Source organism: Monomorium pharaonis, chromosome 11, assembly GCF_013373865.1.
Source record: "Monomorium pharaonis isolate MP-MQ-018 chromosome 11, ASM1337386v2, whole genome shotgun sequence".
Classification (NCBI taxonomy): domain Eukaryota; kingdom Metazoa; phylum Arthropoda; class Insecta; order Hymenoptera; family Formicidae; genus Monomorium; species Monomorium pharaonis.
In genome coordinates this window covers 10293018-10305493 of record NC_050477.1, presented here as the reverse complement: position 1 = coordinate 10305493, position 12476 = coordinate 10293018, and the positions used below count along the sequence as shown (strand labels likewise).

Sequence of the window (12476 nt, the reverse complement as noted above, 5' to 3'; positions counted from 1 at the left end):
TCTTCCTCTTCCGGTTTAGGAATTAAATCGGAGAACACACCGAACGCACGTTTTCGTACGGCTATTCGTGCATCGTGGACAAAATCGCAAATTCACGTCGCGGTTTCCGGAACTTAGATTCTCTCATCGTGCGTACGAGGTCTCCAGGATCGATTCGAAATTGTGTAGAATTTTATCATGGGTAGGCGCCTCCACCGATGGACCGATGGGTCATGGCAGACCATGGCCATGGGTGGCGTCGTGTCAACTTCGTCGGCACGCCATTCAACAATCAACGCCATTGCCGTTAGAGCGTATTGGAGTACTTGGAGTTTACGTCTACTTTTTGCTTGAACCGTGAGAAGATGGCAGAAGAAAATAAAAAAATTTCCTTCGGTTTTTCAAAGTCTATAAAAAAGCCAATTTTGGATAAACCGAAGGAAGAGAAAAAAGTGGATTATATCGAATGTCTAGATGAAAAGGTGATTAAGGTGGTTAAGTGAGTAAAAAAAATTGTATAATCTTGTATAACCTCAATCTCAAGCTAACCTTATTTTACGAGTTCTCAAATATAAACTGTAATATTTGCTTCTATGTATTCTCATTCCAATTTTTTATTTCGTCGTATTTATCTTTGTAATTAGATCAAAACAATTATGTAGCTCTAATTGATTGAATTTACTGCAAACTATATATAAATATAGAATTTGATATTTTCAAAGAATATATGTATACTATTTTTATAAGCACTTCAATACTTTTAAATATTTTCGGTTATAATTTATACATCGTCATTCTTTATCTTTCTTTGTGTTTGAAACATTGATGAATGCTTAATTAATCTTTTGATACGATGTTGTGATCCTTTCTTAAATAAGTTGTTTAATTTCACACTCTATAATAGAATTTATCATTCTATTGATGTAATTTAACAAGAATATTGTTTGTTTAGTAAAGAAGAGAAGACAGAGGAACCTCTTGTTATTCCACTGTTGCGATCTAATACTTGGTATGATAGAATTATTAATAGAATAGATGCTTCAAAGTCAGAAATAAGTAATGACAGTATACAAAATACTAAGCCTAAGGAAGAATCATATATAGTATCTAATAGTGTTTTAACACCGATTTATCAGATTGGTTCTCTCTCTAATATACAAATAAGAACAGAGTCACCAGTTGAAAATAAAACTCTTACTTTGGATGAACAGACAGCTGAAAAAATTGTAGTGAAACAAATTGTAGATGATCTGAACTTTTCAGAAAAAAAGAAGGATAAATCATGCAATATAATTATACCCTTAGTTAAGGAACAAGATTTAAAGGATGTGAAAGAAGTGAGTACTAATTAGAAGAAGTGATTATTTATTAATAACATTATGTTATGCATTTGAATCATAAAAATATATGTTTCTTTTTCTCTGTAGAGCACATTAGAAAATTACGAGAAAGTGCCACCAAATACTTTTAGTTCAGCCATGTTACGAGATATGGAATGGAAACCTAGTTCTCCCTCTAATGTACAAATAAATATGGAGTCACTCACTGAAAATAAAACTCTTACTTTGGATGAACAGGCAGCTAAAGAAATCATAGAAGACCTCAACTCATCAGAAAAAAAGGATGAATCATACAATATAACTGTATCCTTGGTTAAGGGAGAAGATTTAAAGAATGAGGAAGTGAGTACTTCTTTATGATTATTTATTAATAACATTATGTTATGCATTTGAATCATAAAAATATATGTCATTTTTTTCTCTGTAGAGCACATTAGAAGATTACGAGAAAGTGCCAGTAAATATCTTTGGTTCAGCCATGTTACGAGGTATGGGTTGGAAACCTGGCGAAGGAATCGGTAAAAATCCAAAGTAAGAATTTGTATTAGACGAAACATTTAAATATTATATAGGTATCCCTCTACTTACGATACTTATTTGTACATTATGAGAATTATATTCCAAGACTTCAGTCGAATTGATCGTAAGAATCGAATAGAATTTATATTTCATATAAACAAAATTATTTATGTATTATGTAATTATTTTATTACTAAAAATGATTATAGATTTATTTAAGAAAAAAATTTTTTAATTATAACTCTTAATAATATTTGCGCTATAAAATTAAGATTTAACTTTATGCAGATTTACTTTAACAAGTAATTAAATAAAAAATAGTTTTTTACAAATATAACTCAATATAATATTTATTATTCTCTTAATATAAGCTTTGTTACAATCTACTATCCATTTTTAATTAATAGCACACCGTTCGTAATTCCAGGTAATCGTAAGTAGAAGAATACTTGTATATCAGTATATTATTTTCAGACATAGATTTCAGCCGTTTTTCATAGTTTTATATATTGCACTTACAGGCTTGCAAAGCCCGTTGTTCCTGAATTACGACCCTCGGGAATGGGACTTGGTGCAGACAAAGTAGCAGTGCAAAAACTGAGTGGAAAGACTCAAAAAAAGGAGGAGGAAGAATTAGTAATGCAGATAGGAAGTTTTATAAAAATTATCGCTGGCAAGCAAGCCAATGCTTATGGCCAAATTGAAGGCTTTAACGACGCGGGAAGATTAATCGTGAAAATGGCACTGAGTGGAAATAACATTTTTGTGAACGAGAGCATAGTTGAAGTAGTGACAAAGGCAGAATATTCCAAAAATTCTAAAGTTTTAAGTTAGTAAATAAAGCAAATTATCTCTTAATCCTTAGTGATCACCCCAGGGTATATCTAATCCCAACAAATTTGCACACGAGTACTAAATTTTCAAAAGCATGTTTTTAGATGAAATAACGAGTTGTGAATTTTTGAGTAAAAAAATTTAAAAAAATTTTTTTCCAAGAATTTCTCAATGCCTTAAACATGAAAATTGATTATTTAAATTATGAGAACATGGTCTTTAATCAACAAATCATGTCTAGAAATTTTTAGTTGATAAGATATACTTTTGATGCAATAAGTGTTCAAAGTCGTTGAGGTCAATATGACCCCATGTGATTATTATTAAATTTTTCGAAGGTGTGATTACTAAGGGGATACTTAAGGGACTTTTAAATTAACATATGTAAAATGTGTATATTTCCTTAATTAGAAAATTTAATGATTTCTTATTTGTAAACAAGGTTAGTAAGTTAAATTTAAATTAATAATTGACCACAACTTAAAGTTGTAAAAGTATAAAAGTTTTAGTTGTTCTATGTAACTATGTAGAAATTAAAGAAATAGAAAATTGTATAAAAGAATAGGAATCTTTCTATAAGAAAATATAACATATTTGATTATATATTTGACACTTTAAAAGTCCCTACATAATTTATTATATTGAACAAAATTATTGAAATTTTAGCTTTTAGTATTCGATGAATTTGATTTCAGATGCTGCTAAATATGAAGAACATAAGAAGAAGGAAGATTATAAACGGAGATCTGTATCGTTAGAAAATTCTAGTAGTGATAATAGTGATTTGGATGTACCTGAAAGAAAAAGAAGACACAAAGAGAATGACTACACACACAAATCGAAGAAATCAAGTAAAAAATCAAAATCCCAACAAAGGGATTCATTTGACAATGCAAGTGACAGTGACAGTGACAATAAAAGAAGACATAGAAGCCGAAAGCGCTCCAGTAGTAGCGACAGGAGTAAAAGAATGAAGAAGTCTAAGAAACACAAAGGAAGAAATAAGGAATGTGAACGACGGAAAGATAAAACATCAATTGAGTCTTTTGATAGAAGAAAATACAAAAAGCATAGATCTCGATCATCTAGTAGACGATAATATATATAAATCGTGATGTCGAATATATATATATATATATATATATATATATATATATATATATACACATTTATATATACATTTTATATTCTATACTGACTTATTTGTATCCCTTTATTTAATAAAATTTATTTTTCCATATGATTTAATCTTTCTCAGGTAAATTTCCAATCGTACCTTAACGTATTTTTTTGGACAAAAAAGTTAAGGCTGTATAGTATTAAAAATGATTTGTATAAATTTAATTTAGTAACAAAATTCTATATTATATTGATCTTTAGATAAAAATAATAAAATACAAATATTTTGAATTTAAAATATATTGAATGGAGATAAAGAAATTTAAATGCAAAGTTTAAATAAGCGTTTTATCATTTGACATGATAATTTACAAAAGACAAGTTTTGTTATTGCACTAATAAATTTTCACTAATTGATTATAATAAAACTAAATTTGATTAAACATAATGCAAGAAAAGGTCACGTTTTTTTTTCTATTACATAAAATTGTGATTGCGGTTTTTTTACGTCATCAAAATGAACAGAAGGAAACTTAACCTTAACCTGTCATGTGGATGCGAGCGAGTGTCGTACGGTACGGAATAAGAACAATGACAAGTACGTGTGCGATTATTCTTTTTTTATGATACTCGCGAAATTTGGGATTGCGCGAATCTTCTGTGCATCTAGGATTGCGTTCAGTTTCACGCATGATGCACATAATGCATCATTCATCCTCGTTTAACGTCAGACAAACAACAAAGATGAACGATATACCATGTGTATCATGTGTGAAACGGAACGTAGCCTCGGCTACATCCCAAAACGTTCTCTCCGAGGAAAATTTTACTCGGAAAGGACGTTTTGGAATTTAGCCCTAGTCTATAACGTAAACAAAGAATGCAATATTATCTCAAAGTGACTGAAGGAACAATCGCTTATTGTATACCCCTGTGCTCCGTACCTTGTATCATAGAATCTTGATGCGATCAGATTCTTTGACCTTATATAGCCAAAGATTAGACGCACTGGTATCCCTAATCCTGTGACATCTTCGACTATTTCATTTTTTATTCGTGTATTTTAATTCGAACGGGGAAATGAATTAAATCGCTTGAACAGACTCCATGCTTACCGGTAATCATGAGGAATCGACAATCAATGCGTAACGGCAGGCGACAAAGATGTTGACAACAGAAAGTGAAATTTCATCAAATTTATTATGTATTTGTACTTTTAGCCTTTCGTCTGGCATTGGTGCAGCTGTCTGTCGGCGATGACAAAGCAGCGAACATCTCACGAGCAGTTTCCTTCATCGAGCGCGCGAAACAGGAACGGGCAGACATCGTGACACTGCCCGAGTGTTTCAACTCACCATATGGACCGTGTAAATAGACAAAAGCATAAATCTTTTTTCTTTAATCACTTGCAAAATGTTAATGTTTTTAAAAAATGTCGATGACCTCGAGATACCGGAAATGACGTATCTCAAATAAATTGTTTTACTTCGTTTAAAATAAAAAAAAGTTTATACGCAAAAAAACGTATCAGTTAATCGTTTTATAAACATTTAAATAAGCTTAAGATATATCTTTTAATGTAGAAGCTTATGCCATTTTCAAAATAATAAATAATTAATAAAATTTAAGCACTGGAAATAATTTATTATTTATTTGTACATTATATTGAAATATTTTTTTTAATATTATTGATGTGCTTAGAAAAAGTGTTTAATATTAAGATATTATTTCTGTTTTTTTTTAATTAAAAATATTTTAGTTTTAAACGATGTTAAGATTTAAAACACTAATAAAATTGACATTTTTAAAAACTTTAAACGAATGTTTTAAATAAATCTAAATGCCGTTTAAAAGTAAAACATTTTTTATATCTTAAAATTATTTATACACAATTATAAACTTATTTTCAAAATTGATTAAGTTTTTATAATATGTAAAAGAAGTAGAGAATCTCCTTAAAAATCTTTGTGCATCAAAAGTGAAAGAGTGCGGAAAATTATAAAAAAGAAAAGGAATAAAAAAGTAAAAAGTATATGGAAATAAAATATATTTCTTATAATTTTCTATAATAATATTGAAAAATGTTTATTATAATATCAATTTCAATGGAGGTATTATTATTTTTTGCGTCAAATGTAATTTTATATACGTATGCATATACTAAATATTTATTTGTTTATCACGTTACATTGATATTTCATAAAACAAATAGCTTACTTTGCTCAATATGCCGAGAGCATTCCGAATGGCGAGACGTGCGTAGCGTTGTCCGAGGCGGCGAAAAAGAACAATGTCTATGTAATTGGGGGTACGATACCGGAGAGAGACAATGACAAGTTATACAACACCTGTACTATATGGGGACCAGATGGAAAACTCATAGCCAAATATAGGAAGGTTTGTACATGCATTTATACAACTTTAAAAAATATTCTGTGCGATGTGCGTGTCTGCATCCAAGTGGGTGAATGTAAGGGTGAATGCAAATCTTTAAAATATTTTAATAGATTAATATATACATATATTTTAATATATTTTTAACATATATATTTTTCTAAGAAAATATTTAATGTTTTGTTTTCAAAAGTATATCTGTCATTAAATTTTCTATTAAATTTCTCTGTAAGCAATCCATATTTTTAAACATTAAAATATATTTTTAACTATTAATATTTTTATGTTTAAGTATACCTTTAATAAATTTGAAGTAAAGATTATATAATATAAATTGAGAAGAAGAGAAAGAGAATGTAAAACCGTATACATATATATAAAGATTTTTAAATCTTTTTATATGAAACAAATACTATAGTATATGAAACAGAATATACTTTAAAAGCAAGCTTCTTCTTTATAGATGCATTTGTTCGACATTGATATTAAAGGAAAAATCACTTTTCGTGAAAGTGACTCTCTATCCGCTGGCAATGTTCTTACCACTTTTGAAGCCAAAGGTTGCAAAATCGGCATTGGCATTTGTTATGATATCAGATTTGAAGAACTGGCGCGATTGTATAGAAACAAAGGTGAACTGATATACAATATGTATGCAATTATATAAACCTCACCCTCCCACACATACATATATTGTATGTGTATTTGTACAAATTTACCTTGAATGCAATTGCATTTGTATCTGAAATTTTTAAACAACTTATATGTGTACATATATATTACTGTTCATACAGACGTTACATATATGTAGAAGAGATTTAGATGATCTTTCGTTATCTCTACAAACTGTGTCTCTTTTCGTTATGTATATCAGGTTGTCATATGTTGATATACCCAGCGGCATTTAACATGACCACTGGCCCGCTGCATTGGTCACTGCTGCAGCGTGCCAGAGCAAATGACAATCAATTATACGTAGCTTGTGTATCACCGGCACGTGGTTCACCGCCTGGATATGTCGCCTGGGGACATACTCAGTTAACCAATCCTTGGGGAAAAATACTTACCGAACTAGATGCCGCTGAAGATATGGTGGTCTCCGATATAGGTAAGTAATGCCGCAAAGTTAGAAAACGATTAAACGACGTAATTTTGAAGTTATTAGAATTAGAATATTTTATAAAAATATTATTTAATGTAATTTTTATTCAATTAAATAAATTTTTTTTTTATTAAATATTTTCTAAATTGCGATCAATTATTGTGCGCGCATCGAAATCTTTTGCTTCTTCAACACGTGCGTACAAAAATTATCTTATTACAATTTATTATATTTGTGTGACTATAAAAACGTTGTTTCAAAGCATACAACTGTGTATAAAATACAGACATGTGTAAATTAAGAGATATATAATAATAATATATGTAACATAGGAATATGTATAGAAAATAATTGCACTCTATATATTGAAATAATACGTTATAGATTTGAAAGTCGCGGATGAAGTCAGAGTACAAATCCCCACGTTTAATCAACGTCGTACAGATCTGTATGACACCATTTGGAAGAAGGAAAATTAGGAAAACGTTACGTTGATGATAAATCATTAAACAATTTCCTATGCGTAATCCTAAACAATTTTGATAAACTATTATATGGGTAAAGTGTTCAATTTTACGGGCTCGAAATTTTACTCTGACTAAAGCGGGTCACACACACTTTCCGTAGAACGTAACAGTAAGATTTTGACCAATCACCATTGATTTAATCACTTACTGTTACGGTCGCCCAATCCAACATGTCGAAACCTTACGTTTTACGGAAAGTGTGTGTGACCCGCATTAAGAGTAAAGACTGAGATAAATATCTTACATCTAACCTGTAAAGACATGCAATATTGTGTAATTAATGAATTAATTCTGTGAATAAATTTTATTTTCTTTTACGTGCGAACTTTTACTTTCATTTATCGTTAAATTTCATCTATTGCTGCTGTGTTACTCGAGGGAATCGAGGAAAAAAATTCTTTCACACTAGAGAATTATTTTATATTTAAGTTTGTTTGGTATTTTGGATTAAATTTTATTGTAATCTCATAATATGGATTCTGAATGATCACTCATACATAAAAGGCCCCTTGATCATTACATGACATAATTATGTCGAAAGTACGTATTGCAGTAATATATTAAAGCTATCGTTCTACTATTTACATTGAGAAGATATGTATACACACACACACACACAATATATATATATATCTTCTCCTTTTTTTTTGTAAACGCGATAGATCAATTTTTTAAAATATAAGCTTGGAGGAATTGGTCGATTAATAATTCTCTGCTGGGGATTTGCATAAATCTAGAGGAAGAAGAGAATGAAGGTATAATGGCGAGGCGAGGTTTAGGAAAAGTGCTCTCTAAATTACAATCAGTAAAAAATCGACGAAATTAGTGAAAATATACTAACGTTCAGTAATATATTTATAATTCACTGATTATCAATCAATGAAATAAATACACTTTCAGTAATGATACACTATTTTTTTAGTCAAAATTACTGAGAAACAATGAATACTCACTGATTATCACAGTTATAAATATGCAAATCAATGAATATACACTGATTGCTATTTAGAGAATGTCAACATTCTGCGTTTTCCGCCAGCTAAAGATATCACTACAGTCCCGTCGAGATAAGACGATAAAATTGTTAAATAAATTCGATTCAAAATTTAAATTGTGCGGTACTTGACCCGGAGGTATGTATGCATCTAAGCGTAATTCAATAATAATCCCCTTTACTTTCTTTTTCATGAAAATATTTTGAGTACAAGTGTGTATGTGTGTGTTTTAATTTAGAAACTCAAGTATCCAAAATCCAGCCAAACTTCTTGAAACTTTCAAAATTGAAAGTAAAGTAGAGATTATATTGGAAATTGGGTCACGTCCGAGTCAAGTATCACTCACATACTGTGATGCGCATACGAAAAGTCGTATCGTATTTAAGCTAATAACAATTCAATATCAAACATTCTTTTTATTGCACTCGCTATAGTGGCCGCTCGTCGAAACTTGGCCTCAATTTTCGCGCAAAATAATCGCAGGCGATGCAGAAAATTTTAAAATTTAAATGCCAGGTCGAGACTGATTCGCCTACGGTATTGAGAGCGAGAATCAATTGAGAATGTTTAGCAGTGCCTCAAATTGACGCAATTGAAAGATTGCTTTCAACGGCTCAATATGACGTAAACACGTGGTAATAATGAGTGAGCAGCCTTCTAATAACGCGGAGACGTGTTACAAACGATTGCGAAGCGAAAATGTGAATTTCCATATGTGATGGCACGAAAGATGGCAATCTGTGAAGGAGGAAACATGAATCAGATAAATCAGATACACGCGCGATCCAAAGCTCACGCCTTTGTTCGCGGTTATGATCATTCCTGTGACAAAGCGGACCCTTATAACAATTCAGTCGCGCTGTAGGTTTTTTCGCTTCGTCGCTTTTTGCACACCCTCAAGACCGTAGAACATTTTTTTTTATTAACATTAACGATAATTAAATATTATAACACGTTTATAGAATCTTAAGGATAAATATCTCATTAAAAGGAATAACAATTCTTCCGTAATAATTTCTTCACGTAGTAAATAGAATTTTCGCGTAATTAATAAATATTATACACATATAAAGTTAATTAATATATCATTATTAATTATTTCTGTCGCGTTAATCTTATGCGATCACAATTATTCCTTTTTTTTTCCTTTTTATCTCCATTATTGAGGGAAGAGCTGCTTTCTTAGAGACAGTTACGGGCATTAGTCGAAGCCTTCGAGATTTGCAAAGCGATTAGCAATCCAAGGACGAGGACAGTAATCAAACGCCGTAAAAAATACATATCACAGGCAAGCGTATACCGGCAATACGTGGTGTCGCGATACTAGAGAATACTCACAAATATTCATAATATGCAGCATCACCTCCCTTGGCGAGGAATGACTTATATAATAGCACCTTATTTTCATCTTCACGTCTTACCAAAATTGTGAAAACGTTACTTCACAAAAGTAACGCGTTACTCAGCTACCGTTACTCAGAAAGTATTGATTCGTTACTGTTTTATTACTTTTTTGTAGTACTAAAAAGTAAAACATTAGATTATAAAATTACATTATTTAATAATAATCAATAAAACTTACAACTTCATTAGTCTTTATATCAAATTAGTCTTTATATAGTAAGCTTTCCTTTATTAAACTTATTTAATAAGTTTCTTCCAATTTCTTTTTATATATTAATATTTTTATTTTTTGTATATTCTTATCTTTATAAAAATGTTTTTAGATTGTAATTTACAAACGTATTTTTATTAAAAAATGTTGCTTTTAAACATTAATATCGTTATTAAGAATACGTTCCAAAATATTGCCAGTATTGAAAATCTATAGTTCAAATTACATATCCAATAACGTTCAATAATTATTGGAATACGGCCAAAGATATAAAGTACAAAACAGAGAACGTTAAAAGTAACGACTGAATTGTTTACTGTCAAAATGCGACGACGTTAACGTTACCATTTATTGTTACATAGAAGAAAAAAGTAACGATAACAGTAACAGCATTACAAGTGAAGTCCAATCCCTGTGATCATCTCGCCAAGTGAAAAAGAAAGCACGTTTGTGTTATATTACAACAATTCATGTGGCCCCTTGTTGCTCGGCTTTATCGCTGGTGTTATGGCATTAGAATACCGTTTCGCATCGCGTTAAAAGCAATCAACTTTTTTTTCAGATTGTTTCCGGTAAGCGTTATAAAATAAGAGAATTCTGAGGAGAGGCTCTAAATTTGCATTTGCACTATTAATCAAATCACAATTGTAAGATAATCTCGAAATGTTAAACTGTTCGTGTATTAATAACTTATGCCTCGGCTTATCTATCAATCAACAATTAATGTTGACGCGGTATCGCAAATCGACAGCAATTATAACTGGCTTGTTATATCGCATGAAAATCCAAACGCTTATTATAATTATCATCATTTTGAAATGTCGCGCGAATAACAGTTAATTGTTGGTAGAGAGTGTTAATCGGGATGAGAATAATTGAAATATTTTTGTAATGTAAAGGAGGATAAAAGAGCTATCGGGATAGAAAACATTTCCAAACCTTTCATTGTCAAGTTGACGATATAATGACATTATTCATTTCTATATGAAACGTTTCGGAAGAAAAATATATTAAAAGCGTTTAATAAAAATTTTAATAGATAAATAATGTATAGTATGAGAACTTACACACGCAAACATATTGGTAAATGTGTTTTCCCTCAAATTTTTCGCATTTTATATTTTTCACAGCCGAGTATCGATCATAATTAATATAAGCACAAATAATACTTATATTTTTTCTGTTTAATATGTTTGTATCCATTATAAATTTCCTTAATATAACCCTGGTGAAAATTTTTCTCAAAATTTTTATAGAAATTGAAGTACTTTCAAAGATACTGAGAAAGTCTAGATCTTTGCTTAGAATTTTTCATATATATATATTTTTTTTTAATATTCTAAGATTTTTTTAAATTTAACATCCTAAAATTTCTAAAAAATATTTTAATTTTTTCAGATTTTGAGAAATAGAATATTATTTATATCTTAGGATATTTTTGAATGTATATATGAATAATTATAGAAAAGACCCAAATAACAAAGCTTACAGATTTTTGGCAGAGCATTCTACCAATTTTTGATAGCAAAAAGGTAACAAATTGAACACATATAATAAAGTTTGTTGATGCTCAACAGAGTACAGCCTGACAGCAGTACTCGAGCAAGATTTGCAACTTCTGCTCGACTTTTGCTGTCAGTCTGCCGTCAAGTTGCACGCAAAACCTCGATTTCTGCCATCAATCTGCTGTCAGACAATGTGAGTAGGCTTCTCTAGAAAATCATAGAAAATATTGCTGAAATAACGGATGCCAAATTGCTTTGAACACAACTTTTGAAGAAATCTGTTGCCAGTCTGCGAACATATGCGCACGCTAGAAACTTTCTCAACATTTCTGAGAATTGTTAAAATTCGTACACGAATTGAAATCTAAGAAATTTTTTGAAAGGTCATAATATTATAAAATAAACATAGAAAGAGTTTGAAAAAATTCTGAAAAAAATTATCATCAGGGAACGCAATATCGTAACGAGAGAAATCAATTTACATGAAATCATAATAAAATTTTGTAACATAAACGAGAGCCATTAAACGTGACAAAGTGATGATTAC

At 30.3% G+C, this 12476-nt stretch overlaps 2 protein-coding genes and 1 long non-coding RNA gene across 9 annotated transcripts; 2 read left to right on the top strand and 1 right to left on the bottom strand.

Annotated features, from left to right (window-relative positions):
• Positions 1-308: 308 nt before the first annotated feature.
• Positions 309-3792, top strand: LOC105829112 (G-patch domain and KOW motifs-containing protein). 5 transcript variants are annotated; one of them, XM_012667766.3, is made up of 6 exons: positions 309-478; positions 932-1316; positions 1407-1661; positions 1747-1850; positions 2360-2667; positions 3368-3791. In XM_012667766.3, exons 1-6 carry the CDS (start codon positions 345-347, stop codon positions 3769-3771), a joined length of 1590 nt encoding a protein of 529 aa, XP_012523220.1. In that variant the 5' UTR covers positions 309-344; the 3' UTR covers positions 3772-3791. The 5 variants fall into 5 exon arrangements, with proteins under 5 accessions (XP_012523220.1, XP_036149568.1, XP_036149569.1 ...); XM_036293675.1 differs by having other exon boundaries at positions 3346-3510; XM_036293676.1 differs by having other exon boundaries at positions 3339-3478.
• LOC114254658 lies at positions 1667-5043 on the bottom strand. The gene is made up of 2 exons (XR_003625968.1): positions 4907-5043; positions 1667-1822 (listed from the first exon to the last, which is right to left on the bottom strand). It is a non-coding gene; the product is annotated as an uncharacterized LOC114254658 (long non-coding RNA).
• Positions 4284-8478, top strand: LOC105829117 (omega-amidase NIT2). Of its 3 annotated transcripts, XR_003625967.2 has the most exons (7): positions 4284-4389; positions 5012-5158; positions 6004-6188; positions 6649-6817; positions 7060-7293; positions 7672-7850; positions 8012-8478. XR_003625967.2 is itself a non-coding variant. In XM_012667773.2 (6 exons), exons 1-6 carry the CDS (start codon positions 4341-4343, stop codon positions 7764-7766), a joined length of 879 nt encoding a protein of 292 aa, XP_012523227.1. In that variant the 5' UTR covers positions 4284-4340; the 3' UTR covers positions 7767-8132. The 3 variants fall into 3 exon arrangements, 2 of the variants coding, with proteins under 2 accessions (XP_012523227.1, XP_012523228.1); XM_012667773.2 differs by having other exon boundaries at positions 7672-8132; XM_012667774.3 differs by lacking the exon at positions 4284-4389 and adding an exon at positions 4758-4908 and having other exon boundaries at positions 7672-8131.
• Positions 8479-12476: the final 3998 nt, after the last annotated feature.

What these genes read in the sequence shown, in the direction of transcription:
- LOC105829117 (XM_012667773.2), top strand. Translation starts at nt 4,341, where the DNA reads ATGTGGATGCGAGCGAGTGTCGTACGGTACGGAATAAGAACAATGACA. An exon ending in CAACTCACCATATGGACCGT is followed by an intron (nt 5,159 to 6,003) that starts GTAAATAGACAA and finishes TAAAACAAATAG; the next exon opens with CTTACTTTGCTCAATATGCC. An exon ending in TCATAGCCAAATATAGGAAG is followed by an intron (nt 6,189 to 6,648) that starts GTTTGTACATGC and finishes TCTTCTTTATAG; the next exon opens with ATGCATTTGTTCGACATTGA.
- LOC105829112 (XM_012667766.3), top strand. Translation starts at nt 345, where the DNA reads ATGGCAGAAGAAAATAAAAAAATTTCCTTCGGTTTTTCAAAGTCTATA. An exon ending in ATTTAAAGGATGTGAAAGAA is followed by an intron (nt 1,317 to 1,406) that starts GTGAGTACTAAT and finishes TTTTCTCTGTAG; the next exon opens with AGCACATTAGAAAATTACGA. An exon ending in GGAATCGGTAAAAATCCAAA is followed by an intron (nt 1,851 to 2,359) that starts GTAAGAATTTGT and finishes TTGCACTTACAG; the next exon opens with GCTTGCAAAGCCCGTTGTTC.